The 26565-nt window shown below is 45.3% G+C and overlaps 1 protein-coding gene across 2 annotated transcripts in view; it reads left to right on the top strand.

Annotated features, from left to right (window-relative positions):
• The first annotated feature begins 1080 nt into the window (after positions 1-1080).
• The window catches only part of KCNT2 (potassium sodium-activated channel subfamily T member 2), a 197293-nt gene continuing 171808 nt past the window's right edge, over positions 1081-26565 (top strand). For both annotated transcript variants that reach the window (XM_045817680.1, XM_045817677.1), the window contains exon 1: positions 1081-1321. In XM_045817680.1, the coding sequence (XP_045673636.1) occupies positions 1227-1321 (95 nt within the window). In that variant the 5' untranslated portion in view covers positions 1081-1226. The remainder of the gene's footprint in view (positions 1322-26565) is intronic.

Here is a 26565-nt window from a genome sequence, read left to right as displayed (position 1 = left end):
GATCACTGAGTCTCGTACTGTATCACTTCATCAGCAAGCGGGTTCCTCCGGGCACACTAGGGGATTCCGAAGGGCGTGGGCCATGTTCAGGGTTCCCCATACCGTTGCCTGGGATGCATTCGCTGTCTGTATAGAGCCCGATCAGTTCTCGGTGCAAATGGAACTAGGGCTCCTGCATCCACAGCAAGGTTGCAAGGGAAGCAGACGTTGATGCTGGAAAACCAGCTCTCCAGTTACCTCCTTACTCTGGCTGGGTGGACCACGCCTGGGAGCTTCCCCAGGGCTGGGGGGTGGCACCTGCGAGCCCCCAGCACCGGGAGGAGCCCCAACAGTCCTGGACCAGTATCTGGTCCTCGAGGTTTCAGGGAGCAACCCTGGTCCTCCTTCACATGTGTCCCTTCTGCGGCCGGAGAAGTGCCTTCCTTCCTTTCCAGGATCAGGGAAACACCTCCCATTCTTGCAGATGGCAAGAGAAAAAGAAAAGGGACTTTCCTGGGGCTGGAGCGGGGATTCCCTCCGCAGGGGCGCGCGTGTTGCAGCCCGCCCACCCAGCTGCAGGCGCGCAAAGCCCAAGGGCTTGGGAGCACCTTGGACACTCCCAGCGTCCTGTGTCCCCCTCCCACGGAGGGTCTGGAGCCCGCAAATCCGCAAATTAAGCGTGCCCTCATTGGTCATCCCCAAGGCCCCTCCGTGCGTCACCATGTTATGCAAATGAGGGGGCGTCTCATTGCCACGAAGGTGCGTGCAGGGAGCCTGGGCGGTTTCGGGGACCCAGGCTGGGGTCCCGCGCCTGGTGCGCCTGCTGCCTTTCCGGGAAGCGCTCCGGCGTCACGTGGCGCACGCTCCCACCGAATCCCCTCTTTCCAGGCACCGCGCCCCCCGCCCAAGTTACTTTTGCATTCCCGCCTCCCCCGAGTCCTGGGGAACCAGAGGCGGTGCCGAGCCCGGGGGCGGTTCCTTGGCAGCGGAGATTCTGGTCGGAGCCAGACTTTTGCTCCTGGGCTGGGTTTGCATCATCCCCATCACTCTCCGGAGGGAGAGAGGAGCCAGCCCCCTGCAGCCGGGGCTTCCGGCTCCGAGCAGACCCTCCCCCTCCGCGCCCCTTCCCCCTGCTGCCCCCCTCCAGGCCCCGCGTCTCAGTCGCCCCCTCCCGCGGCTCCGCAACCTTCGCCGCCTGCCTCCCTCCTCTCCTGCGCTGGCCTGTGTCCCCTACCCCCGGAGGAGGGATGGTTGATTTGGAGAGCGAAGTCCCCCCTCTGCCTCCCAGGTACAGGTTTCGGGATTTGCTGCTAGGGGACCAAGGATGGCAGAATGACGACAGGTGAGTGATGCGGGGCAGGGTGGTTCCCTCAGTACGGCTGGGGCGGAGACAGGTGGGGACCTGCGGGGCGGGCGGGAGGGGAGGGGAGGCCGCTGGAGCCGGGGAGGGGGAGCCAGCAAAAGGCACGCTGGTCTGTCTCTCCATTTTGACTCCATGGAAACATTGTCACAGACGAGCAACTCCTTCCCTCTCCACCTTCCTGTCCCCGCGGCGGATTTATTGCCTTTCTGTGATGCTCATTCTTGTCCGCGTGCGTTTCCCTAGGGTGTGTGTGAGGCTGGTATCCCAGGCGGAAAAACCCAAATGGCACGCAATCCCGGCGCCCGTTCTCCTTCCCCCCCTCCGGTGCTGGTGATCGCGTTCGCAGATGCGCGCAGGTCGGCGCGGGGAGCCCAGGAGAGACTTAAATCTCCTGCACCCGCGTAGTCAGCCCGCGTTGTCCTGAGCAGGCGTGACCTGCCACCAGGTGTGTGATGCTTTGTAAACATTGAGAGTTGCAGGTGGACGGTCGGTTTAAATATGTAACAGGTGGTTCCTGAACATGACAGCCTTTGCCATGGAAAGGACTCACTTCGGCCGGCAGCTGTGACTGTTATTAATGATAGTGATCATGGTGTTTGCAGAGAATGATCCATCCTTCTCACAACTGAGGTATTTTTAACCTCAATAGCCTACAGCCTGTATGTCACAAAATTAAGATAAGTGTCAAAACTGGAATAGTCATTCTTAGCAAAATATTGCTCATGTGAATTTTCTACAGCATCACTGCTTTGCCTGAACTTCTGAAATTCCTCCGGCTAGCTCGGTCTCATGGTTAAAAAAAGCACATTTTCTGTTTCATTGAATGTGGTATTTTCTGGAATGGTCCTTTCATGTAGCACATGCCACATGTCCTTGTTGTGAAATAATATGCGAGCTAGGCTCTCCATCCAGTTGAAATGTTTCCGTGAAGTTCACTTTGATATTGACGTTGTAATTTAATTACAGAAAAGATCCATTATTGGTCCGATTCAAAAACCTCTTCACTCACCCCTGGGAGGTCCCTTCCTTCTTTCCCTCATCACTTCAGCTCCAATACCAACTCCTGTCCCTACACACGCAGGATTACATCCCGTGCATCAGTGCCTGATTCTTGTTTGGTGTCCTGTCAGTGGTTCAAAGGGATACAGGTGTTTTGCAGAGGACAGGAGTTCAGCTCCATCTCTTCTTTTTAGGCAAAGACGTGTGCGTGTGTGTGTGTGTGTGTGTGTGTGTGTTGGTTTAGGCTTAAAACAATGGATACCAATTTACCAGGAGTCTTGAGAAGTAAGGAGTGCTGGTTGAAAGAAGAAGGGAAAGAAAAGAATACTTGAACACACAGGCATTGCTAGTGGACATGGACATACGTTGTATCAGCCTGGTTAAATGGCTTCTCAAGTGCAGTGCTCCAGATGACTGGCCCTGGCTTTGTTACCTGAGGACCTCAGGTTCATCATGTAGAACAGAAATCTTCTCTTCTGTGTAGAAAGGTGAGGGGGGGGGCTCAGTACACACAGAGGAGTTGGTGCTGGGGGCATTGTTTGATTTTTAACGTTGTAGCCAAGACATTATTACTTGTGCAGTTGCTGTCAACTTTCTGAGGACCCTGCAGATACGTGTCAGTACTGAGAACTGTGGTCGGCTGGATGCTGCCTACAAGAGTCGCTGCTGTTTTGAAAAAAAAAAGTTTTATACATTTATTTATAATGTCTATTTCAATAAAGATTATGTTAGCCCAACTTTATCTTAAAGATTGGCCATGTTTACTGTTAAAAATGACGTGTTAAACATTTTAAGTTGCTCATCTATTCTTAAAGATTAGACTAATTTTGTGGCTTTATGAAAACTTAATATTCAGTTTTGGTCCATTTGTTGTCCATCTTTGAAGACAAGAGGCTTTGATGGTAGGGGACCAGGACCTTTGTTTATTTCTTCACTCACTGAGTGACTTTGGGCAAGTCATTCAGTCAAATAGATTCAGAAATCATAGTTCTGTAAGGTTCAAGGCTATCAGCTAGTTAGCACTAAGTACTGGCTGCTACTATGTGTTAATTATGCTACGTGTTTTATACTTATATCTATATTCGTATCTATATATATCTACACACACGTGTGTGTGTAATATAAATATATGTATGTTAACTTATGCTATATGTTATCTCAGTCTTCAACACTCTCTGAATAGTGGGTTGTTATTTTAAGGAGTAGGACATTCACTTTCTCAGAAATCAAATGCTTCTCTTTGCAACATGTCTTATAAATGTAAAGATGGCACTCCAGCTCAGTTCTTTGCCACTCAGATTCCTCAAGAAGCTCTGAAGTTCTTCCACTGAATGGATTGGAATGGATAAAGATCACTTGTCTGCATTGAGTGAGCATGGTTTAGTTGCTCATTAAATGCTGACTCCCTTCTTCTGAGTTGCAGTTTGCAATTCTCGCTTAGTTTTCTCCAGGATCCGAAACTGACAGGCGGTCAGTGAAGCCGTCCCTTTCGTCTGCCCTGCGGACACGGTGCCTCTTCGCACTCAAGTCCGAGGGGCCACGCGAGACTGCTCCGCTCTCTTCACGGCCTCCACCCCCAGAGTCGAGGAGGGAGCCCCCTTTTCTGGAGGAACAGGCAGACAGGGTCCACCCACAGGTGCCTGGGGTGCTCTGCCCATGTTCTCTAGGCTGTTTTCTAGACACCCTGACTGTGTTCTTCTTCCCCTGGCCTTGGGGTGCACCACCCAGCAGGCAGGGTTGTGAGAGGAGCTTCCTGTCTCCTGGGCTGGCATGACTCCGAGGAGCGTTCTGCCCGGGTCCTGTGGGGCCGAGCTCCGCCTGCCCACATGGTAACTCGCTGATATTGTAAACTTTCTTGGCTTCCTTCCCGTCATCCCCCTATTGGTGTTTTCTGGATCATTTCCCAAAGACACTTACCCACCTGTCCTCACAAGATGTGCTCCTGGGAGAATCCGAACCGAGGTGGCGTGGTCTCCAGAGTCACGTCTGGAGATGACGGTGGAAGAGACGCCAGGGGAGCAGCCCTCTCTCCCTTGCTTTCCACGTTAAGGATTTTCCAGGCAGCCCCAGTGGGGCATGGGTGGCTGGCATGGGAAATGGGGGAGGCCTCTGAGGGATGTGGGAGGGGTGCTGGTGAAGAGCAACCCTCGGTGGCTTCTCAGGACACAGGAAGTGTGTGCGCCACACCCGAGACCCTTTGCGAACCGACCTTGCAGAGGTAGTTCACTGAGGTTTCATTTGTACCACCTCTTGGCAGGGAAGCACCCACACATCCTGTACAGGTACGGGTACAGTCACGTGGTGCATAATAACATTTCGGCCAACTACAGTCTGCATGCCTGCTGTGGCCCCGTGAGGTTATAACGGAGTGGAAGAATCCTTTCACCCAGGGGCGCTGTAGCCGTCAGAACGCCCCAGCACAGCGCGTGTCTCCCGTGTTTACGGGGACGCTGGCGTAAACGCACCCACTGCGCTGCGCGGGGTGTGGGGAGAGCAGCACACCTGCCACCAGGTGCAGCCTGTGATGCTTGACTGTTACTGGCGTGTGTATTTGCTACCCTTGCTTTTGATCGTTATTTCAGGGGGTCCCCCTTTCTACCTGAAACCGTTGGCTGTGAAGGTCTGCGGGGGTCTGCCAGCAGTGGCCTCCTGTATCTCGGGTGTGCGGAGTCCCTACAGGGCGTCAGTTTCCCCGGGGCTTGGCGGGGTCTCACGCTGTGTGTGCAGTGACCTGCCGCGGGGGCGTGCGGCCCAGGAGCACCAGGCTGTGTCGTACAGCCTAGGCGTGCAGCAGGCTAGACCCCCTAGGTTTGTGTAAGCTCACTCTGGGATGTTCACACGAGAAAATCACCCGATGACGCATTCCTCAGAGTGTGTATCCTTTGTGAAGTGGGCGTGGCTATATATAATGTAAATGTATGAAATACAGCACGCATATGTAGTATATGCATAAGGTATTTGTCAGTGCCATCCCTACCGAATTACCTCCCCTTCATGTGCGTTCTCAGATCTGTTTCTGCTGTAGGACAAGGGAACAGGCTTACTGTCCAGGTCACTTAGCACACGAGTGACGTCAGTTCAGGGGCCCATGGAATAAACTCAAGAGTTGCTAAATGACAACAATGCTTATTATGCCTTAGAGATGTCTGCTGTATATATGATGCAAGTGTATGTCTTTGGTATCCTGAATAACACACAGAAATCTAATTCAAATGGTTCGCACGGTATTTCCTTAATGGTCCTTTATCCCTTCAGCTAATATCGAGCGTACGCTGCATTGCAGGCCTTACTGAGTTAGGTTCTGGGAAAAGCTATAAGAAAGACTATGAGACAGTGTTTGTTCAGGAAGTGTTCCCACAGGTAATTACAGGTGCATATCTGCCCAGAATATTGATGGTATTTTGTTACGGGGATGGCTTTGCAAAATTTCCATTTTAAAACTGTCCGAAAGATCATGCGCTATTGTAAATCGGATAATGAGTGTTTGCTTGAAATACATTAGCGATGGATCAAGGTATTCACTATATTTTGAATGTAACGTTTAAAACAGTTGGTCCCTCCAAAGCTGCTCCGCGGTCGACGCCGACGGACCAGAGGCTGAACGGAACTGGGTGTCTAGGGAAGCCGAGCTACAAGACGGAGAATCACTGCCGTGTGGGACTCCCACGAGCCCGACCTCCGGGTGCCCACAGGGTGACAGCGGTCTGTTTCAATCTTTCTAAGGTTCATAAGACCACAAAGGTTTAGAATATTCCCCTGAAGCCCAAGATGGCAGCTGCCAGGCTTGAGATGCCTTCAGACAGAGCAAAGCCTTTCACGTCCGCCATGGAGCCTGGGACATTTTCAAGTTTGGAGCACGATGCACTTGATGTGGCTGAATTATCACGACGGTGGATAAATTGCTGTTAATGGACAGTTCTCGGCGGCAGCCGTGTAGAAGCAGGCCATTTACTTAATTAACACCATTTTAGTTTTCAAGTATGTGTTCAGTTGTTTCAACCCCACTGATTTCAAACACATCTTTCATATTTTATACGTTGTGTTTAGAAGCAATGCGAGCAAGTCACCTAATGCGTTGCAGTAACTGAAAACACAACAGGGTTTGAACAGAGTACAATCCAATCAATGAATGGTTTAAGGGGTATTTATAAAATAGGGGACATGTTTAGATAATTTTTGGAGTGTGTGTAATTTTAGATTTCTTACAATTCAGTGATATTACTTTATAAAATTAAATTGGAGGAATAGGTTTTGGATTGGCAGATGACACATTCATATAATTTACTGATTTTATCACTCTTAATAAATTACATATTGTTTTCAAAAGTAGCCACTTAATGTAAATAACTTATTTTAAGTTTTAAATTCAAGTCAGAAGAGAATGAAGTGTTATATTTACTGTTTAATTATATCATAAATTCAACCATGCATATACAATATTTAGAAAAAAAGATTTGAGCATTTATTGTTACAGGGAGAATCCAGAAAAGCTGTGTTTCTTAGTGCTAGATATTATATTAAAGAAAATCTCCACAAATAAGACAAAAAATTACCTACTTTTGAAGTATGTAATAGTTATCAAGAATTCAAATTTTAGTATCTAATGTAAAAATATCTTGACTGGCTCTGATAAATAAAACTGAAATATAGCTTTTCAAGTTACTTAAGAGTTTGCTTTTAAAGTTCAATTCCATTTACTCATTCTCATAGATCCACTTTCTGAATATGGTTATGCATTAGCAGAAGCTCTTCTGTGAATAAAACACTTTTAACTTTTCCGAGTCCCTCTACATATAATATGTCTTGGGTCAGGGAGGTTGGAATGTAGCAATTTAATTTTCCACATACGGTATTTGACATTTTAAATTGAACTTTCTACTAAACAGTTTTTCCATAGCAGCTTCGAGTAGCCTTGAGGATGGGTACAAAAACCCCTTTCCACGTGGGTGTCCCAGGAAATGATTTCAGCTAACTCGTTTTATTAAAATCAGCATCCTTTCTCTCTTCCCTCTTACTAATGTGATTCAACTTCTACAAAAATAGATTTGAAACTCGGGGCGAGAAGCAATACAAAGGGAGGCTGAACCCTCATAGCTCGGTCTTCGTGGTCGGCGCAAGGCACAACTAGCCTACCAGTGTGCTGAGTCAAACGTGCACCTGTAGCCAGGCCACGATTTTCTCTCTTTGCTGTAGTTAATGGTGAATGTGATGTTTTTATTGGCTTTTTCAAATCATGGGCTTGTTTATTACAATGTTTTATATGTTCATTAATCATTTTGTCATCGATGGGTCATTAGTTTTTATTAGTGTATTTATGAGTTATCAGTGTTGACTGCTGTTGTCTAAGTTACCTTTAGTAAATGAAGCAAAAGGCAATATTTTTTCCACAGTGAAATTTACCCAGTCGCTTTATCTATTTATAGTTTGAAATTAAACTGATATGGCCTTTTCTGTGGAATATTTATCGCATACCTTCAATCAAGGTGTTTTTTAACTAATGCTTTCCCTGAGTATTAAATTGCCAATTAAAAATTTCTCTATAAAAGTAAGCAAAACAATAGGCAATGATCTAGAGAGACAGTTACTTTTAGTCTTTGACAATCCTGTACCAGACAGAGGATCTTTTTTATGGACCATGGAAAAAGCCAATTATTTTGTTCTCAAGGACCTCAATCATCAGACAACAATCAGGTTGCAATTTATGACAACGGGATGGGAGGAAAGAACTACCTAGGGAACACTGACAAAAATCTCATCTTCGGTACAAATCCAAAGTGGTTAGCGGGGGCTGCACAGTATGGAATACACGTGAAGGCAGGGGCGGGGGGCCCTTCTCGCGTGGACTTGCCCCGGTCAGGGAGACTGGTCAGCAGGGCCCGAAACTCTTTTCTGGTACAAGGGGTAGTGTCATGTAAGGTTCTTAAAAAAATTGTTTTTTTTTTAAGATTTTATTTATTTATTTTTAGAGAGGGAAGGGAGGGAGATAGAGAGAGAGAGAAACATCAATGTGCAGTTGCTGGGGGTCATGGCCTGCAACCCAGGCATGTGCCCTGACTGGGAATTGAACCAGCGACACTTTGGTTCACAGCCCGTGCTCAATCCACTGAGCTACGCCAGCCAGGGCAGGTTCTTAAAATTGTAAGCAAATGACCAAACTTTATAAACAAACAAATGATAAAGACTGAATCTAGGTACATATTTTACTCTTCCAGTTAAATAAAATATAAAATACTGTCAATCTATCCAACATTTGATAGTATCCATATTAAATATTTATCCCTAATATCCATTTATAATATCTATTTATAGGTATTATAGATATTTATAGATATTATAGATATTATTTTAATATCTATTTATAAATCATGATGATTGGGCTTCATTCTAACTCACAGAGACACCAAGAAGTTTGCCACATGCTATGACCGTGAGCTTGACTTTCTCAGCTGAACCTCACTGTCAGTTTTCCATTGCCCGAAACAGTCATGAGTCCTTATATCTTCCCCAATACCCTGTGTTACCTCGCTGTTGTTTTCTTTTTTTTTAAGATTTTATTTATTTATTTTTAGAGAGGGAAGGGAGGGAGAAAGAGAGAGAGAGAGAAACATCAATGTGCGGTTGCTGGGGGTCATGGCCTGCAACCCAGGCATGTGCCCTGACTGGGAATCAAACCTGCGACATTTTGGTTCGCAGCCCGAGCTCAATTCACTGAGCTACACCAGCCAGGGCCGCTGTTGTTTTCTTAGTTGCGCACTCGTGTGCCTCAGAACAGGTGCCATGCTGCCTTGTAAGCCCCGCAGGCCGCCGCCTCCGACCATCCTCCACTTTAAAGCTTTGTTCGTGGCATCTGGCCTCCTAATGCGGCCCGGCATCTGGGTGACCCTGAGCCTCGGAAATGTTTGATTGCTTGCGGTCGGTACACAAATAAAAAACCCAGGCTCCTTGAAGGCAAGAGAACACGGTGAAAATGTCATTGGCTCCTTCGTATCTGACTATCTGGGAGCAGAAGAAAGGATTGGAAATTTCTGACCCCGACTCCTCAGTAATTAGATACAGCTGGAAGAAGCTGTGAACCAGAATCTAAGACGTAAGTGCAATTTGAAGGGAAGAAGAACCACCGCACAGACTTGGACAAATAAATCTCCCGTGTCAACCAGTTCAGAGGACCAGCCGTGCGAGATTTATCTGTCTCCTCCGGCAGGAAGCGGAGGCGGGTTCAGAGTTGGGGAGTGGAGGGTTAGATCGGAGGCTGCAAAGCCCTTGTCGCCGGCAAGGAACAGGGGTGACACGGCCCTGGTTTGGGGGAGAAGAGGACCCACATAAAAGTGAGACCGCAGACAGTAAGAGTTTTCTCCAGAATGTTGTCTTGGATTGATCATATTTATCTGCATTTTTTTTTTTTTACAAATGGAAGCATTGCAAGAAAATGGAAACGAACCCAGACTGTCAAGCCTGGCTGGTGTTTAAGGGACAGTGGCTGGCAGCAAGTCCCCCAGTCTTCGCCCCCTTGTGTGCAGAGTCCCACCAGGGACCGTCTTTGGAACCACGCTATGGTGCCCTCAACACCCCAGCGATTACGCCACGACTTTCCAGAGAGTCCGCCCACTCTGCGTGTGCATTCCTTGAACTCAGAGTTGCATAGTTTCCAATTTTCACACTACGTAAATATGGGTAAGAAATGGATGCTGTATAGAAAGCCCCAAAACAGTGCATGTAGGAGATAAAGTCTTTGGCTCTGGCTGGTGTGGCTCAGTGGCTTGAGCACCAGCCTGTGAACCTGGAGGTCCCCGGTTCGATGACTGGTCTAGGGCACAGGCCTGGGTTGTAGGCTGGGCCCCATTTGGGGGCACGTGAGAAGCAACCACACATTGATGTTTCTCGCCCTCTCTTTCTCCCTCCCTTTCCCTCTCTAAAAATAAATAAGATATTTTAAATTTTAAAAAAAGATTTCATTTATTTATTTTTAGAGAGGGAAGGGAGGGAGAGAGAGAGAGAGAGGGAGAGAGAGAGAGAGAGAGAGAGAGAGAGAAACATCAATATGCGGTTGCTGGGGGTTATAGCCTGCAACCCAGGCATGTACCCTGGCTGGGAATCGAACCTATGACACTTTGGTTCGCAGCCCGAGCTCAATTAAAATTTTTATTTAAAAAGCAGTAAAGGGTTCCTTGCTCTCGGCTTTCCAGCGCTGGACTTGGTGCAGCATCACGGCGGTGAATTGTGATGAGCAGGCACACTGAGCCCATCTTGTAAATCAGCGTGTTGATGAGGACAAAGGCGGATTTCCGCATTTCAACCCCCTGGAGCCCCCCATGGGAACCCCTGTGGACTGTCCACGCATTGCGAACAGCCAGGTGTTAACCAGGGGACCCGACGTGTGGGTTCGTAATGGACAGCCCGCTGGCCCAGGTCTGTCACAGCGGAATGCCTGGTGGTCTCCCAGGATGTAGGGTCATCCGTGAGCTGGACGAGCACCACTGAGAGTGATGGCAACGACTTGAGTGGCTGTCACACTGTGTGGTGAGGACATAGGCTGTTTTACCTATTTCTACGGAACATGGGACTATACACAAGACAAGGTGAAAGCGGATGATGATACTGCGTATAGTACTTTTCTTAAAGCCAAAGAACATTCACCAAGAGCTTAATGCATGCGGTACATCGATCCAGGCACGTGACGTGTATTGTTTCATTTTGTCTGCATGCCAGCTCTGAGGAATTCTGTTATTTCTCCTTTGACAGATGAATGACCCGAGTTACAGAAATAGGTAACTTGTTCCAAGTTACGTAATTAAATAGGTAGACCCAGAATCAATGGTTGTGCCTACCACCTGCATTCACACCACAGACGAACGGGTTTGGATGCTGTTCAAGAAAACAAGGAACGGAAGGCCGCCTGGTGGGAGTGCTTGTGGAGCTAGGGAAGTCGCAGGGCCTCTGCCTCCCTCTCGGCCGGCGTGACAGTGACAACTTGAAGGGACCGGCGTGGAGTTTTGGAGTTGGTAATATTTTGGGGGGAGAAAATGATTTTTCTCCTCTAGATGTAGAGCATTGTTCTTCTGACACTTTGGAGTGAGTGGATTGAAACAGGAAATTAGTAAAACAACTAAAGCAGAGATTTTTTCTCCCTACCTATCTACCTGTGTATCTCTGTATCTGTCTATGTATCTCTGTATCGACCTACCTACCTACCTACCTACCTACACCAGAGCATATATGGAATCAAACGATCCTTATATAAGATCCTACAAGTAACTTACCAAGATTCTTAAAGTGAAGCTTTGGCCAGGGTCATCCGTCCCACTACCTCTTGGCCACTATAGGGAACACACGACAAGTATCTTTCTTTCGATATGACTGGTTTTTCCCCTCGTGTTTCTTAGTAAAACTTCGGGGATTCCTACATATTTTTGCCTAAGGTGTTTGAACCTGTGTGAAATTCTTTTTTCTCAGCTATGGGACTGGTGCTAATGAAAACTATCTTGGAGAGAGAGTACGAGATATAAAGGTGTTAATGTGAAGTAACTTGACTGAGGGTTTCCCACTTAGCCCTGCCCGTTCGTATGTTTGCCCTGTTGCAAAGAAGGTTTGCAGTGGTTCACATAAATGCGCATGACAGCATGACATGAAGACATAAGTAGCAAACTTAGCAGAATAAAAGGTACCTGGGGGGCAGGGACCACATGAGGTGTAGAGATGGCAGCACCCACTGTGGAGTCCACGAGCTCCTCCAGAGTCACCCGAGTGGGCCACGGAGTGAGCCGGAGCAAAGAAGACTCAGCCAGTCGCAAAGGTGAGAAAGAAACTGGTCATTCAGGAGAAATTCGGCCTTCCTTGGCAATCAATTGGAAAGGACACCGCTGCCACAGACCAACCATTTGCATACAATGTGTCCGCCCACCGTCCCATCATAAGTCACGGCACGTTTCCGCAGACATTTGTGACCAACGCTGCCCGGTGCTGAGATAACTGGAAAGAATTGTTCACTTCAGGGAGACCCACGGGACACGCACAGTGTACTGCAGAGTATCTCAAACAAAAAGGGCATGCCTGAGGGTACTGACGGATTAGGACCTTCATGTAACCTTCCTTGAAAAATTATGTAGGTGACTTTGACTACCCATCAATAATGAAAACGTGTAGAGTCTGAGTCTGTCGTGAACCTGACGTGTAAATACAGCCCACGGAGGCCAAGACAGCTGTGTCTTTGTGCACGACCTACGGGATCTAACCCAACACACGCTTCCCCGTGGGCGAGCTCACCTCCTCGCTGGCACCGGGTGAACCCACTGACTTTCTTTCCCCACGGATGCCGACAGTAAACATCGCACAATTTAACCGTATGTAAAGACCGTAAGCTTCCTAGATTTAATTATTTATGTAGCCCTGTATACTTCTATATACATGGTGATACGTTCAATGCATTAAGCGTGATGTTATTGCAGACTTCTGGTTGCTAAGTAATTGATATCAGACAAATAGCCTCAAACAAGAACATCTTTTCAAATCACCTGCCACCACCGATACCACCAGAATCCTCCCACATTCTCCACTTTAAAACTTGATGGTAGTTTTGTACTGCTTTATTCAGCTTGCTTTCCTAATTTTGTAAAAAAGATTTTATTTATTTATTTATTGTTAGAGAGGGGAAGGGAGGGAGAGAAACGTCAACGTGTGAGAGAAATATGGATCAGTTAGCTCTCACATGCTCCCAACTGGAGACCTGGCCCCAACCCAGGCATGTACCCTGACTGGGGATCGAACCTGCGACTTTTCGGTTTGCAGGCCGGCACTCAGTCCACTGAGCCACACCAGCTACTAGTGAGTTTGGGATCACTCTGTATTCTACTTCAGTAGGATGTCACTTCTTGCTGAAAGCACTGCCGCGCTCGCTAGCGTGCCTCGGTGCCCCAAGCCTGTCCCACACATCCCATCTGTAATAACCCCCATGGCCGACCCACGCTGCGCTCGCCCTACGCACTTTCATTGTCGTCTCACAAACGTGGCTCTCTCATGCACTGCGCATGCTTTCAAACCCACGCAATGTCACTGGGGCTCACCAGGTGACACTGAAACTGCCTAGCTCAGTCTTCAATGCTGCTCACTAATTGGCTCCTTCCTTGATTCCACCTAAACCACTTTTTGGAATGTAATCACCCCTGCCCTCACATGCTGATACCCGCTTCATAGCCTTGCCTTGTATTAATGATATCACGATGAGAGGGTGTCACGTGGCCGTCCCCTCCCTGTCACCCTCTCCTTCATGGCTGGGCCCCAAACTGGACACAGAGCCAGGGTGACTAATGAAACCTTTGAAATCACTCAGGCTGTTCCATACATTCTCTTACTGTTATGTTGTATAATCGCGTCCTTTTATGTAGAATGTAAGCTACTCCAGGGAAAAAGCCACGTCTTCGATGCGTTTCGAATCCTCCTACATTTTTTAATACAAGTGGTTTGGACAGAGCCTCCAGGACTTTTAATTCTGTAATATAAAGAATACATTTGGAAAGTAAACAAGAAGTCCCAGCTATGAGTATATATATATATATATGTACATATATATATATATACACGTACACATACAAGATTATGACAAAAATAATGGGTCACTTCAATTTGAGACCTTTTCTCCCATGGAAAAACAACGTCATTTTTTAAAGCTCATTCCAGCCCCAGTTACGGTGGTTCCAGTATTTTGACTTGGAAATGCCCTGCCCACATCCCCTTCAACAGCCACGTGAGCTTTCCTTGGGGCGTGGCCGAGCCGCGTGTGCATCGGTCCACAACCCGGGCCGTGACGGTTCCGATGACTCAGAGTCGGTTCTGAAGTCTACACAGGCAGCCGCTCCGGGAAAGCCATCAGCTGCTGGCCGGCCAGCAGCGCCCCGGCCGAGGGACGCGTGGGGGTCTCGCGAGACACCCTCCCCACCCAGCTCGGGCACCGACAGGCGGCGGTCGCCGCGCTGATGTCATTGGACCAACGGAAGGAATTACATTTTTTTGTCTCAATTCCCGTAAAATTGTTTTCTTAATGAGGAGCAGGGTAGAATGTCTAATTTGGCAGTGTTTAGGATAAATAGAATGATTTTCTCCAGGAATAAATAATATGTAAAATGTATCAATGACTGTCATTGACACGTGTTCCAAAGTCTTTGACTAGAAGGAGGCATGTTATTCTGAGACATGTGCATTCCTGTTATTGTTCTGTGTACCAGGTCAGAGCTTCACCTGTGTGTTTTGGTTGCAATGAGTGCCCACGTTTGGTTTAACTTCACTCTGAAGTACTAGGAAGAAGTTTGTAACACATCTTGGTGCGTTTGCAGCGTATTACCACCTGACAGGTAGGGGAGAGAGAGACTGTAGTCACTTTCGGACATAGATAATTAAACGCGTGCTTAAAAAGGCTAATTAAAATGTTTGCTGTAACATTGCTCTGACTTGCCAGTGCTATTCTTCCTACCACATCATCCAAGCAATGTCTCCTTTCATTCGACCCTATACCACAGGGAGGGGAAGCCTCTCTGGGCACCCCAAGTCTTCTTGGGATTGAACTTACTCCTGCTACCAAAGGAGGGAGGATGTGGTACGGGAGGAACTTCACTGATACGGCGGACACTGTCCCTGAGCTTACGTTGTGTTGGAGACCTAGATGTACACAGTCACTCATGTAAGTTAGAACATGGTACAAGGCACAGAACTACGGGGAGAGGTGTTGGAAAATACTCCTTGGGGAATTCTAGAAAGACAGAAATTTGACATTGTGGGATTCATGTGTTAGAACTAAAGTGGTAATGGCTGGCACAGGGTGTAGTCCACAGGGCAAGATTGAGGGGGGAAGCAGGAAAGAGGCTAAATTAGAAATGGCATTGGATACAGAGGCATTCATTAGTAATGGATATTAGTAGTTGCTGGGGTGGAGAACTTATATTGCCAAGTGCAGGAGTTTGATTACTGTTGTCCTGCGGACTGTGGGGAACTATTTGAAGAATAAGGAGGTCATGTGACTAGGGGAGTCACGTGATTAAGGTTGTAGCATTAGTGGGATTATTTCAGAACTCTGTGCAGTAGTCTGGAAGATGGAGTGAGGAAATTCATTAAGCTAAAAAATATTAACATAAAATCAACAGGTGTCCCCTCCCTGCAAAGGAAGAAAAGAAAAAAGATTCATTCCGCTATTTTAATGAGCTATAAGAGGTGGAGCAGTGATAGTGAAAATGGCAACAAAAAGTCCAATAAAAAACCTGGGCAATATCATTAACGAACTTGAGGCTGGACGGGGGGAAGAATGCCGACCGGTATCGTACAGTGAGAGGACACAGGAAAGGAGGACCACTCTGTGTCACTGTTTGTCATGGTCTTTGAATGCAATTCCACATGACCCACTTGGTACAAATTCTAGGGTGCGAATTTCTGGTTTCTCATTAATATGCCTTGCAAAACATCCAAAAAAGGTGCTACTTTTTTTTGCATACTCATTTTTGCTATAGATGAAATTGAATTCCATCCCATTTTTCTCTGGAATGAATTCGTTGGGAGCATGTCAGGATGTCACAATGAGGCAAACTGAGCAGTCTTCGTTTTCTAGTGGACGCTTATTTTATTTTTCATCATGTTCTACTTAACTGGGCCACTGGATAGTCCAAAAGCAACTATCAGAGCTGGTGCTACATGCTCTATGGGTTATTTGTGGTGCTTTAAAAAAAAACAAATTAAAATGGTAGATTAGAATCGCAGCGAAAAGTAAAAACACTTTCTCTATTGAACACTTACGTAAACATGTGTCTACAAATTACTGTAATTAAAGCCTCCAGAGCTAAATTTGAAGCATCCACCTAAATTAGGGCTCAGAGATGAAAACGTGATACTTAGCAATCTTAAGAATGACAGAGAATGTTAATAAATGATACTACTTGGTGACTTGTGGCATTATGCATGTAATTACATAATTGTGAGGGAAAGGTCATACGCTTTCAAAGTCAATGTAGTCTAGTGTATGGGGGCATGCACTCAACAGGGACTCCTGTTGCTTGGTTTGCTGCCCTTCGGCATTGAAACGACACAGCCTTGGGCAGCTCTGCAGTCTCTCTAGTTGTCCGTGCTCTCATCTGCAGAGTGAGCACGACAGTCTTACCGCCCTTGGGAAGTGAGTTCACCTTCTGAGGTCTTTAGCTCTGTTCTGGCTAATAATTACTGCTAAATAAAGAGTAGTTGTTTTTGTTGTTATTTTATGAGTAGTATGTTAGAAATTTTAGGCTATCTAGCCAATCTTCAGAAGTCACCCATCCATACATTATTTGACTTTTGGTTGTGATTTAGAAAAATGATTTTTGAAAACACATTTGAATATATGATAGGCCAGTTCTTAAAGTTTCAGCTGAATTTTTCCCTGCCTAGAGTATTCTTAGTTATTTCTTTGTTTTTCCACCCTTCCCCCTCTCCTCTTTGGAAACCACCCTTTTTGGTCTCTGTATCTATGGGTCTGTTTGTTTCTTTGTTTTGAGACCCCACAAATAAGGGAAATCACATGGTATTTGTCTTTCTCTGATTTATTTCACTTAGCATCATCCAGTAGCTTTGAGAAAAGTAGTATCTTGATAGCAAATTTACTGCTGTTTTTGTTTCATAAGCCCTGAATCTATTTTAACAGTTTTATGGTGATTGTGCTTTAGAGAGTCAAGCTCCAGGATAAAGGATTCTTTTATTATTTACAGAAAACAAGACTTGTGTTCTCCTAGGAACACTGTTAAATACTGCAGCTGAGATCGAGAGAAGAACTCGTGAAGAATATGTTGTTTCTCATAGTAAGATATCGTGGAAGAAATGGTACATTGTACCACCTAGGGCTTTAACATAGCTTTTCCTCCATTTTAATTTTAGTGTATGTTTCTCCCTACTTGTCTTACCGATGACTTATGTTTCACAAGAGAAAAGGCAGCTGGATGTTGGTTCTACCAAGAGCGGGCTAAGAAGGTGACACAGGGTCAAGTCCGTTACCGTCACTCATGGTAACAGAAAAGAATGCTGGTGCACTTGAGTGTTTTCCCCCCAGCAACAAGGGAAGTCTAGATTGTTAGTGCACAGGCATCAAAGTATCTAAGCCCCCACATGGTTAAATTCTTATAACAATATTGCTCATAGTTTTAATATTTTAAATCAGTGGTTTGAAAATTCCATGGCGCTTTAAATCAACTTACAAAGTAGAAAATCCAGGAGCAAGAAGAGAATTGAAGGCTTGATTAATCTCCTCCTTCTATAATGAAGAATTCAGTAGAGTTGAGATTTATGTGCACTTAAAACAGGTATCTCTGGATTTACGTGTATTTAGATATTATTGAAAAAGATGACATCATTCTGAATATACTAAAGATATGAAGATAAATTGGTGCATGCACCTATTTAAAGTAGTGCAGAAAGGTCCCATTATCTAGAACTAAAAGAGGTATTATCAGTGTTTATTCTCCCTATCAAAATATTATCGGCAGATATAAACACTGAAGTAGCTGAAAGTATGAAGTGCATCACAACTCTAAGTTCTCAACCTCTAGATAAGCTATTCTGTTCTTAGTCTGTGAACTACTAAGACAATGTCCAGGGAATTGAATTGACAAATCAAATGAATGAGTGAATGAAAGACTTTTTGTTTTTATTAAAAAAAAGAAAATAATTGTTCTAAAATAATTTCATTCCTTTTGTTGTTCTGCTGTTCACAATTTATCAAATTCATTTTGTCATCATTATAGGAGCGTTATTTTGAATTAGCTTCCTCTTGGCCGTAGTAAGTCCTCCGTTATTTCCGGTAAATTGGCCAATCCATCGCATTCACTTGAGCAAGCACCATGACAAAGGAAATTTGTTAGCATCCATTGTTAAAATAAAGGTGCTTGGTCTGAGTAATCAAAATAGAGATCAGATGTACACACAGGAAATTTGTAAAGGCCTTTAAGTTCCTTTTATGTCCGATTGTCCTCATACTCGGAAATGACAAATCTTGGCAAATGCTGAGTGCTCCGCCTCTTGAGCTGAGTTCTCCCCAGGGCCTAGGTACAGTGGGACAGCCCCTGTGCCCAGAGTTTACCTTGGCTCAACACCACTCCCCCTCGCAAGAACAAAGCACGAAACAGAAGATACTGTGGGTCTTGTCTGGGGCACAAAGCAGACTCACTAGTGTGAGACTGGGTAATAAATTATATATAAACTCCACTTGTACTTGGACAGAACTTTATCCAAAATTTCACTGGGGCTCTTGAAGCCAATTAATTTTACTCTGAGTCCCAAGGTCCCTGTCTGGCAAAGCCTATTAATTTTCTATTAAAATAAATCTTGACTTAAAAAATGAACAGGATTCTTTTCTCTTGACAATATTTCTAATCACTGCAATGTTTAATCATAAAATTGTCTGCGAATATGTTCATTCATCTGTCCTCTCTGCTAACCCGCCTTTCTCCTGAGCCTTCTGGAATTCCTGCACCACCGTAAATACATTTCCCTAAACCCTTAGTTTTTCTCAAAGAGAGTTGCCTCCATTTGCTTCTTTTAATAGGAACCCAGCTGCAACTTTAGCATCTTCTCCGCAAACACGGCTCATTTCTCACACACCCGTACTTCGGCCCCCGTCCACGGGCTGAGGGCGTGGTGCTGTTCCGACGAACCATCCACCGTTACGTCTCTGTGTTTTTGATGTATGATTTTTCCTTGTCACTGTGTTCCGTCAGCGTTTGGAGGATTCATTCATGGAGGGCAGGGGTGCAAACGTGCATTCTCTCCCCTTATGTCCGATTCTGCTGTAACCCTTTGCGTGTCCTTGACCGTAGTGAATGACCTGGTCAAAGCCCTGCCTCGGTAGTTCCTAGAGTTTGCTGACTCTGGTGTCCAGCTGCCTTGAGCATCCTCTTGTAAGCCTGGGCCTTTGCCGGCCCACGGTCCCTTCACTGCTGCTGGCCCAGCCTGAAGGGCCCACTCCCTGGCGGCCGGTCCCCCTGCCCGTCCACACCCTCCCTAAGAGTGCGCTGACGCAGTTCTACGTGGGCGTTTCTGTTTCTCCATGTCCTGCCTCCACGTCTCTCCCATTCATATTTGGCCTGTTTTGCCTCTTATTTTCTCTTTTCTCTCCTGCACTTTCTTTTGTCTTACTGCTCTGCAGAGCCTCCCACTAAAGTTTCTGATCATCTGGAGCATGTCAACTCCAATGAACAATGGTCTCTGCTTCTCCTTTTTCTAGAAACTTCCGCCTCTAGATTTCTAGGACATCCTTCTCCTTTACTTCACGTCCTCATTTTTCTTAGTTTTTCTTTACAGATTTCCCTTCTTTTATTTCCTCCGAAAAGTTATATTTCATGCAGGGTTTCTCTTTGGTATTTTCCTCTTTACATTGCTTACCTCATTCTAGTTTACTTATTCAGATTTCAATAATTTGAGTGATATATTGATGATGTGCAAATCTGTTTGACACATTCCTTTATCCAGAACTCTGAAGTTATACACCCATCTTCCCACGGAATGACGGTGCCTAGCTGTCCAGCAGATACATCTCAATCTAGAATGCCCACGCTTAATTCAATCATCTCTGTAAAACTTTTCAAAGTTTAAAATACCGTGCAAATTTAAGGAAAGGAGTGGAGGGAAGCCTGCCGGGAATCAAGGAACCGGGACTCTGCGGCTCAGATCTCTGCGGCTGCCTCTCGAGCACTTCCTCCGGCACTAAGAAGTCGGGGTGGAAATCTGCTTACGGACTTGACCTTCTTAATAGACCATTTATATAATATTCCTTTTTACCGGACATTCTTCTAAGTACTCTGTTTCTCCCATGGGAGGTATTATAGTGTTCTGTTTTATAGATGAAGACGCTGAGATGTAGGGAGTTAAGTGACCGACCAGTGGCAGCAAAGCTGGACAATGGCAGAGGCAGGAACTCAGACCCCATGGGTGACCGCCAGGCTGTGCTGGAAGATAACAGGAACATGTAGGAAGGGATGCACGGGCGACTAGGGGTCTTTGGTTTCTTTCCTCCAAATCTAGTGTTGATAAATAAATACATCAGTAGATGCTAAAGAAACACCTGTTGATTTTGAAATACACAATGCATCTTTTTAAGGGAAGCTTTCCTGAAGGACTGGTGTTGTTATTGGTTCTCCCACAGAGTTTTCTGATGAGAAGGACTTAATTTCTCTGAAGTGTGAAAATGAAGACATTTGTAATACCCACTGTTCCACTGTCACCTGTCTGCTCACATGTACAACTGGTGTCATTTAAATAAGAGACCAACAAAATGGAATGCTTTGCTTTCAAAACACAGTGAAACGTGATAGAAGAAAATAAATTGGGCGGTTTTATAAAAGCCGGCATTTAGGAAATACTTTTTGGATTAATTGAAGGTAGTTTGTGTTTGAGCGGAGCTTCTTTGTCCATTCAGAAAAATGTTTGTAAGTGAACGAAAGCACATTTCTTCTCACCTGAAATACCCACCCCCTGCCCCCCGCCCCCTACCCCGCCTCGGCCTGCCTCTCCCTGGGATTCTGATGGAGTATTGATGGAATGGCTCTGGTCCTGTTTCTGCAGCTTGGTCAGAAGTAAAGGCTGTAAGACAGATGGTGGCTTTTAACTGATGACTACTGTGCATTCCCAAAGAGCTCCATATCTTTCTCAAATTGAAAATCCATTCAAATTCCTGCAATATCACTGCTGTGTCTCCTTGATAAATAGCTTAATACTCTGAATCTCAGTGTCTTCTTTGTATGATGGTAGTAAAGCCAAGAACACTAGCTTTTGAATCAGATTTACCTGTGTTTATATTGCTCTTTTTTATACCTACTAGCCTTGAGTTAATTAATCTTGGGAACTTTCATTCTTCCCATTGTAAAATGAGAATAATCATAATGGTTTTGTGCTTTGATATTAAGATTCATTAAAAAGATTTATATAAAAGGCCCTAAAGCACTGCCTGGCACCTCATGTCACTCAGCCACTGTGATGCATTATAATAAATGTTGTGATAAAATTTGCACATAAAGGGAGCTATTTGGACCAGAATAAGCTTGTCAAAGTATCCAATCAGAGTAAATAATAGAAATTACCAAAGGCAATTTCTTAATTCTGTAGTACTCAAATAGAGCACTTTAGGGTTATATAGCAAATACAGGGTTTTATAGAACCCTGCCCCTTGAGGTGCTGTGGTTCTATAGAAGCTCTATAAAAAGTCTTTACTATCCTATAAAGAAGTGTGTTTGGAAATAGAAGAGTCGAGGAATAGCTCTTATGTTCATGGATCACGTGACTTGAACTCTTGGGGCTGTCCTGATCCCAGTTTTCTGCTCCCAGTGTTGCACTAGGGTTATGTTACATCGTGACTTGGGGGGGGGGGCTGGGTGAAGGGCGCACAGACATCCCTGAACATTTCTGTGCCCTCCTGTGAGTTTAAAATTATCTCAAAAGAAAAGATTTTTTTAAAAGAAACCAGTAAACTCAAAAACATTCCAATACTTGGAGGCTGAATAACAGGTGATTTAATAATGAATGGGTTCACAATGAGATCAAGGAAGAAATCAAAAAGTATCCAGAGACAAATGAAAATGAACTCACAAAAGCCCAAAACCTATGGGGCACAGTGAAGGCAGTTCTGAGAGGGAAGTTCAGAGCAACACAGGTCTACCTAAAGAAAAGAGAAAAATCTCAAGTGAGCCACCTAACCCTATCTCTAAAAGAGCTAGAGGAACAACAACAAACAAAGCCAAAAGAAAGCGGAAGGAAGGAAATAATCAAGAGCAGAGCAGAACTAAATGACACAGAGACTAAAAAGCAATTCAAAGGACCAATGAATCCAGCAGCTGGTTCTTTGTAAAGATACACAAAATTGACAAACCATTAACCAGACTCATCAAGAAAAAAATACAGAGAGGACCCAAATAAATAAATCAGAAATGAAAGAGGAGAAGTAACAACTGATACCACAGAAAGACAAAGAATTGTAAGACATTACTATGAACAACTATAGGACAAGAAATTGGACAACCTGGGCAGAATGGATACATTTATAGCAATGTACAATCTTCCAAAACTGAACCAGGAAGAAGCAAAAAACCTGAATGGACCAATAACAGCTAGCTAAAAAGCAGTAATCAAAAAACCACTGACACATAAAAGCCCTGGACCTGATGGCTTCGTGGGCAAATTTTACCAAATATTCAAAGAAGAACTAAAACCAATCCTTCACAAACAATTCCAGAAAAAGGAGAGGGAAGACTCCCGAACTCTTTTTATAAGACCACTATTATCCTAATCCCCAAACCAGGTAAAGACACAACAAAGAAAGGAAATTACAGGCCATTATCTCTATGAACATAGATGCAAAAATCATCAACAAAATACTAGCAATCTGGATCCAACAGTACATTAAAAAGATCATCCACCATGATCAAGTGGGATTTATTCCAGGGATACAAGGCTGGTACAATATTCACAACTCAGTAAGTGTGATACATCACAGAAACAAAATGAAAGACCAAAATCATTTGCTATGTCAATAGGTGAAGATCGAGCGTTTGATAAGGTGCAGCACCCATTTGGGATAAAAGCACTCAGCAAAGTGGGAATAGAGAGAGCATCCCTCAACATAATAAAGGCCATTTACGAGAAACCTACCACCAACGTCAAACTCAATGCGCACAAACTAAAAGCATTTCTCTGAAGATCAGGAACAGGACAAGGCTGTCTGCTTTCACTACTCTTATTCAGCCCAGTACCGGAAGTTCTAGCCGCAGCCATCAGACAGGAAGAAATAAAAGGCATCCAAATTGGAAAAGAGGAAGTAAAACTGTAATTATTTGCAGTTGATATGGAACCATATAGGTTTTACCAAAAAAACTACTCAACCTAGTAAGTGACTTCAGCAAAGTAGCAGGATACAAGGGCAATATTCAGAAATTGATGACATTTTGGTGCACTGACAATGAACTACCAGAGAGAGAAACCAAGAAAAAAAATCCCATTTGCTATACCGATAACAACAACAAGGAAACCTAAGGATAAACTTAACTAAGGAGATAAAAGACCTGTACTTGAACAATTATAGAACAGTGAAGAAAGAAATTGAGGAAGATACACATAAATGGAAGCATATACCCTGTTCATAGATTTAAAGAATTAACATCATTAAAGTGTTCATACTACCCAAAGCCATCTATAGATTCAACACAGTGTCTATTAAAACACCAATGGCATATTTCACAGATCTGCATCAAATACTTCTAAAATTTATATGGAACCAAAAAAGACCCCAAATGGCCAGAGTAATCTTGAGAAAGAAGAACAAAGTTGGAGGGATCGCAATATACTACATTGTGACATTGGTGCCAAAACGCCAATTCTGAAGAACCTGTGCACCCCAATGTTCATAGCAGTGTTATTTACAGGAGCCAAGTGCTGGAAACAGCCTAAGTGCCCATCAGTAAATGAGTGGATCAAGAAACGATGACACCTTTACACAATGGAATTCTATGCAGCAGAAAGAAAGAAGAAGGAATTCCTACCCTTTGCAACAGCATGGAGGGAACTGGAGAGCATTACGCTAAGGGAAATAAGCCAGTCAGTGAAAGACAAGTATCATATGATCTCACTTACAAGAGGAATCTAATGAGCAAAATAAACTAATGAACAAATCAGAACCAGGGCCATGGAAACGGGGAACACACTGACAGCGCCCAGAAGGGGAGGGGGAGGGGAGGATGGCGGGAAGAAGGGGAAGGGACTCCTCAAAGGGCAGGTGTGAATGACGCCTGGATGTGAATGCCTGGGTGCGGGTGGCCTGTGGGAGCCGGGTGGGGCTGGGCGGCGGGGGGCAAAGCGGGGAAATTGGGACAACTGTAATAGGATAAAGAAGAATAAAATTTAAAAAAAAAGAAACCAGTAAACATAAATGAAATAACCGCTTCCAGGGGGGAGAAAGATCTCACATTTCCTCCATTAAGCACCGCAAATTGTCAGATGTAATTACCAAGTCTTACCGATATTTCAGCCCATTTTCTGAGGTGGCGCATTCGGTTGCCTCTCCCCCACTCCCTCTCACCTCCCTCCTTTCACTCATCAATTATTCAGTGTTCAAAACACTTGGAAAGATGCTGGCTAAACAGCTGGAAGAAAATACGAGTATCATGTATCGCATCTTTAATCTGACTTTGAGTTCTACAGAGTGACTCCTCAATTTAAGATCCTTTGACCAGGGCTGATTAGAAATCGAAACTGTCTTTCAGTAACTTGAAAAAAAAAAGATAATTGCACAACTACATAGTGCTGGACTGTAATCAGATACAAAGCAATGTTTCTGCTCATTCACCCCTCCCCGCAAAAAAAGTTGATTTCAGTTGATTTCAGACTCGAGTCCTCCAAGCAGTCAAACACACACGGACAAATATGTTTAGGAATTACAGTGTGTACTTTCATACAATTCTAAGTGTATCAGAAGACTTTCTCTCTTTTCATTGTGTCTTGATTTTTTTCTTAAAACTTAAAACTAGTCCTCTTTGTCACTTTTTTAATGAAGACTGTTAAGGTCGTTCTTTAAGTTAAATGCCGTGGGCCAAGGACCTGTGAGGGAGGAGCCATTCCTTTCTACTCTGTGCATTAAGGATGCTTTGGTCAGGTTCTGGCTTGTGTTCCTTGTAGAAGTTAAACGCCAACATCAACGTGTTGAAAATTTTGAGAAGGCAAGGCCTGCTAGGGTGCCAGGAGCTCAGACACACAGTTCCTGGAGATTTCTTTTTCCTCCTGGTTTAAGTGTGTTGTTCCTTCATTTTTCCCTACCCCTGGGACGTGAGAGCACCTTTCATGCATAACCCCATTTAAGTATGTGGAGTCGAATTTAAAGTTTTCTGGGAAGCAAGAGAGTGAGCAGGCATCAGCAGCCACTGAAAGATGACATGCCACACGTTCTCGTTCTTAAAGTCTTGGGTGGCACCTCCTGCTGGTGGCTCTCACCTGTCCCCTGCTCCTCCTCAGCGAGGGGCTCTCTTCCTGTTTCATCAGGCTTTCTGGAAAGCCTGCCTGCGCCTATCCAGGTGCCTCATGACACTCAGTCAAATAAAAGAGCTTTTAAATAGTAATATCCACTCTCATTAGAAAGCATTTGCATTCCATGGCAAGGATGGCTTCCAAATCAGAAATGGCGATGGTGACTTAACATTTGTTCGCAAGGTAGCGAAACATTTACTTTTCTCCCCTGGACACACCTCCCTCAGGTTTCTCTGGCTGGCTTCATGACCCCCTCTCTCCTGTCCCCCCAGCAGGCCAATGTGAAGACACTCTGGGCCCCTGTCGTGTGTCCCAGATGCTGGTGAGGCCCTTGTCCCCTCGTCCCCTCGTTCCGGTCACTAGGTTGTCGCATCAGCTTGCACCACCCCAGCCTGGCTCCTCCGGGCCTGGGGGCTCAGGCAGAGTTAGCTCTGCGCGGGCAGAGGTCCCGAAGGCCCTGCCGAGTCTGTTTTAGCTCCGAAACTTGAGCTGGCAGCCTTTGGGCCCAGAGGCTGAGAGCACTCGGCAGGGTGTCTGCCACAGCCACGCGGCCTCCTGGCTTGTTTTACGGTCAAGACTGGTGGTCATCCTGCAGTCCACCAGGGGAGGGGATGGAGAAATGATCAGCAGGTGCTCGTCCGCCGGCTCTCTCCCTCAGCAGACGGGAGCCTTACATCGGCAAGGGGACGGCAGTGTCCGTCGGACCGTTTCGTCCGTGGCGCTGGACTGCACTGTCGCTCAGGCCCTGCTTCTCATTTTTCTTATCTGCTGTAGGCAAGTCTAACGGACGACAGTCAGGGGCAGCTTTGTAGCACGGACACCCATCACCAAAAATGCCGTTTCTGCCACTACCATGTTGACATGTCTGCTCTGTCTGCCCCCTCCCCAGCATACATCACCCCTCCAGAAACACACCTCACCCCAGGTTGGATGGACCCCCTCCACGAAAGGGGGTTCTGCATCTCTGGGGCAAGAAAGATGATACCAGATCTCTGCAAGCGTGGGTGCCTGGATTTGTACCATTTAAACGCTTATTTTCTAGCTCTTAGGCCACGACTGACCTATTGATCAGTTATCTGGTTTATAGACCCGGATTCCATGATGGAGACAAATGAACCAGCACGGTGAATAACCGGGTACCCAGACTTTCTTCAAGGATACTTTGGTGTTGAAAAGCTAGGTGAACTCCAGCCTCTTGGGCACCAAAAATTCCACATCAAGCTCCT

The sequence above is a fragment of the Phyllostomus hastatus genome, unplaced genomic scaffold (assembly GCF_019186645.2).
Source record: "Phyllostomus hastatus isolate PE091 unplaced genomic scaffold, TTU_PhHast_1.1 phas_contig_148, whole genome shotgun sequence".
Lineage (NCBI taxonomy): Eukaryota > Metazoa > Chordata > Mammalia > Chiroptera > Phyllostomidae > Phyllostomus > Phyllostomus hastatus.
The sequence above is the reverse complement of the archived record's forward strand: the minus strand, read 5'-3'. Positions and strand labels throughout refer to the sequence as shown.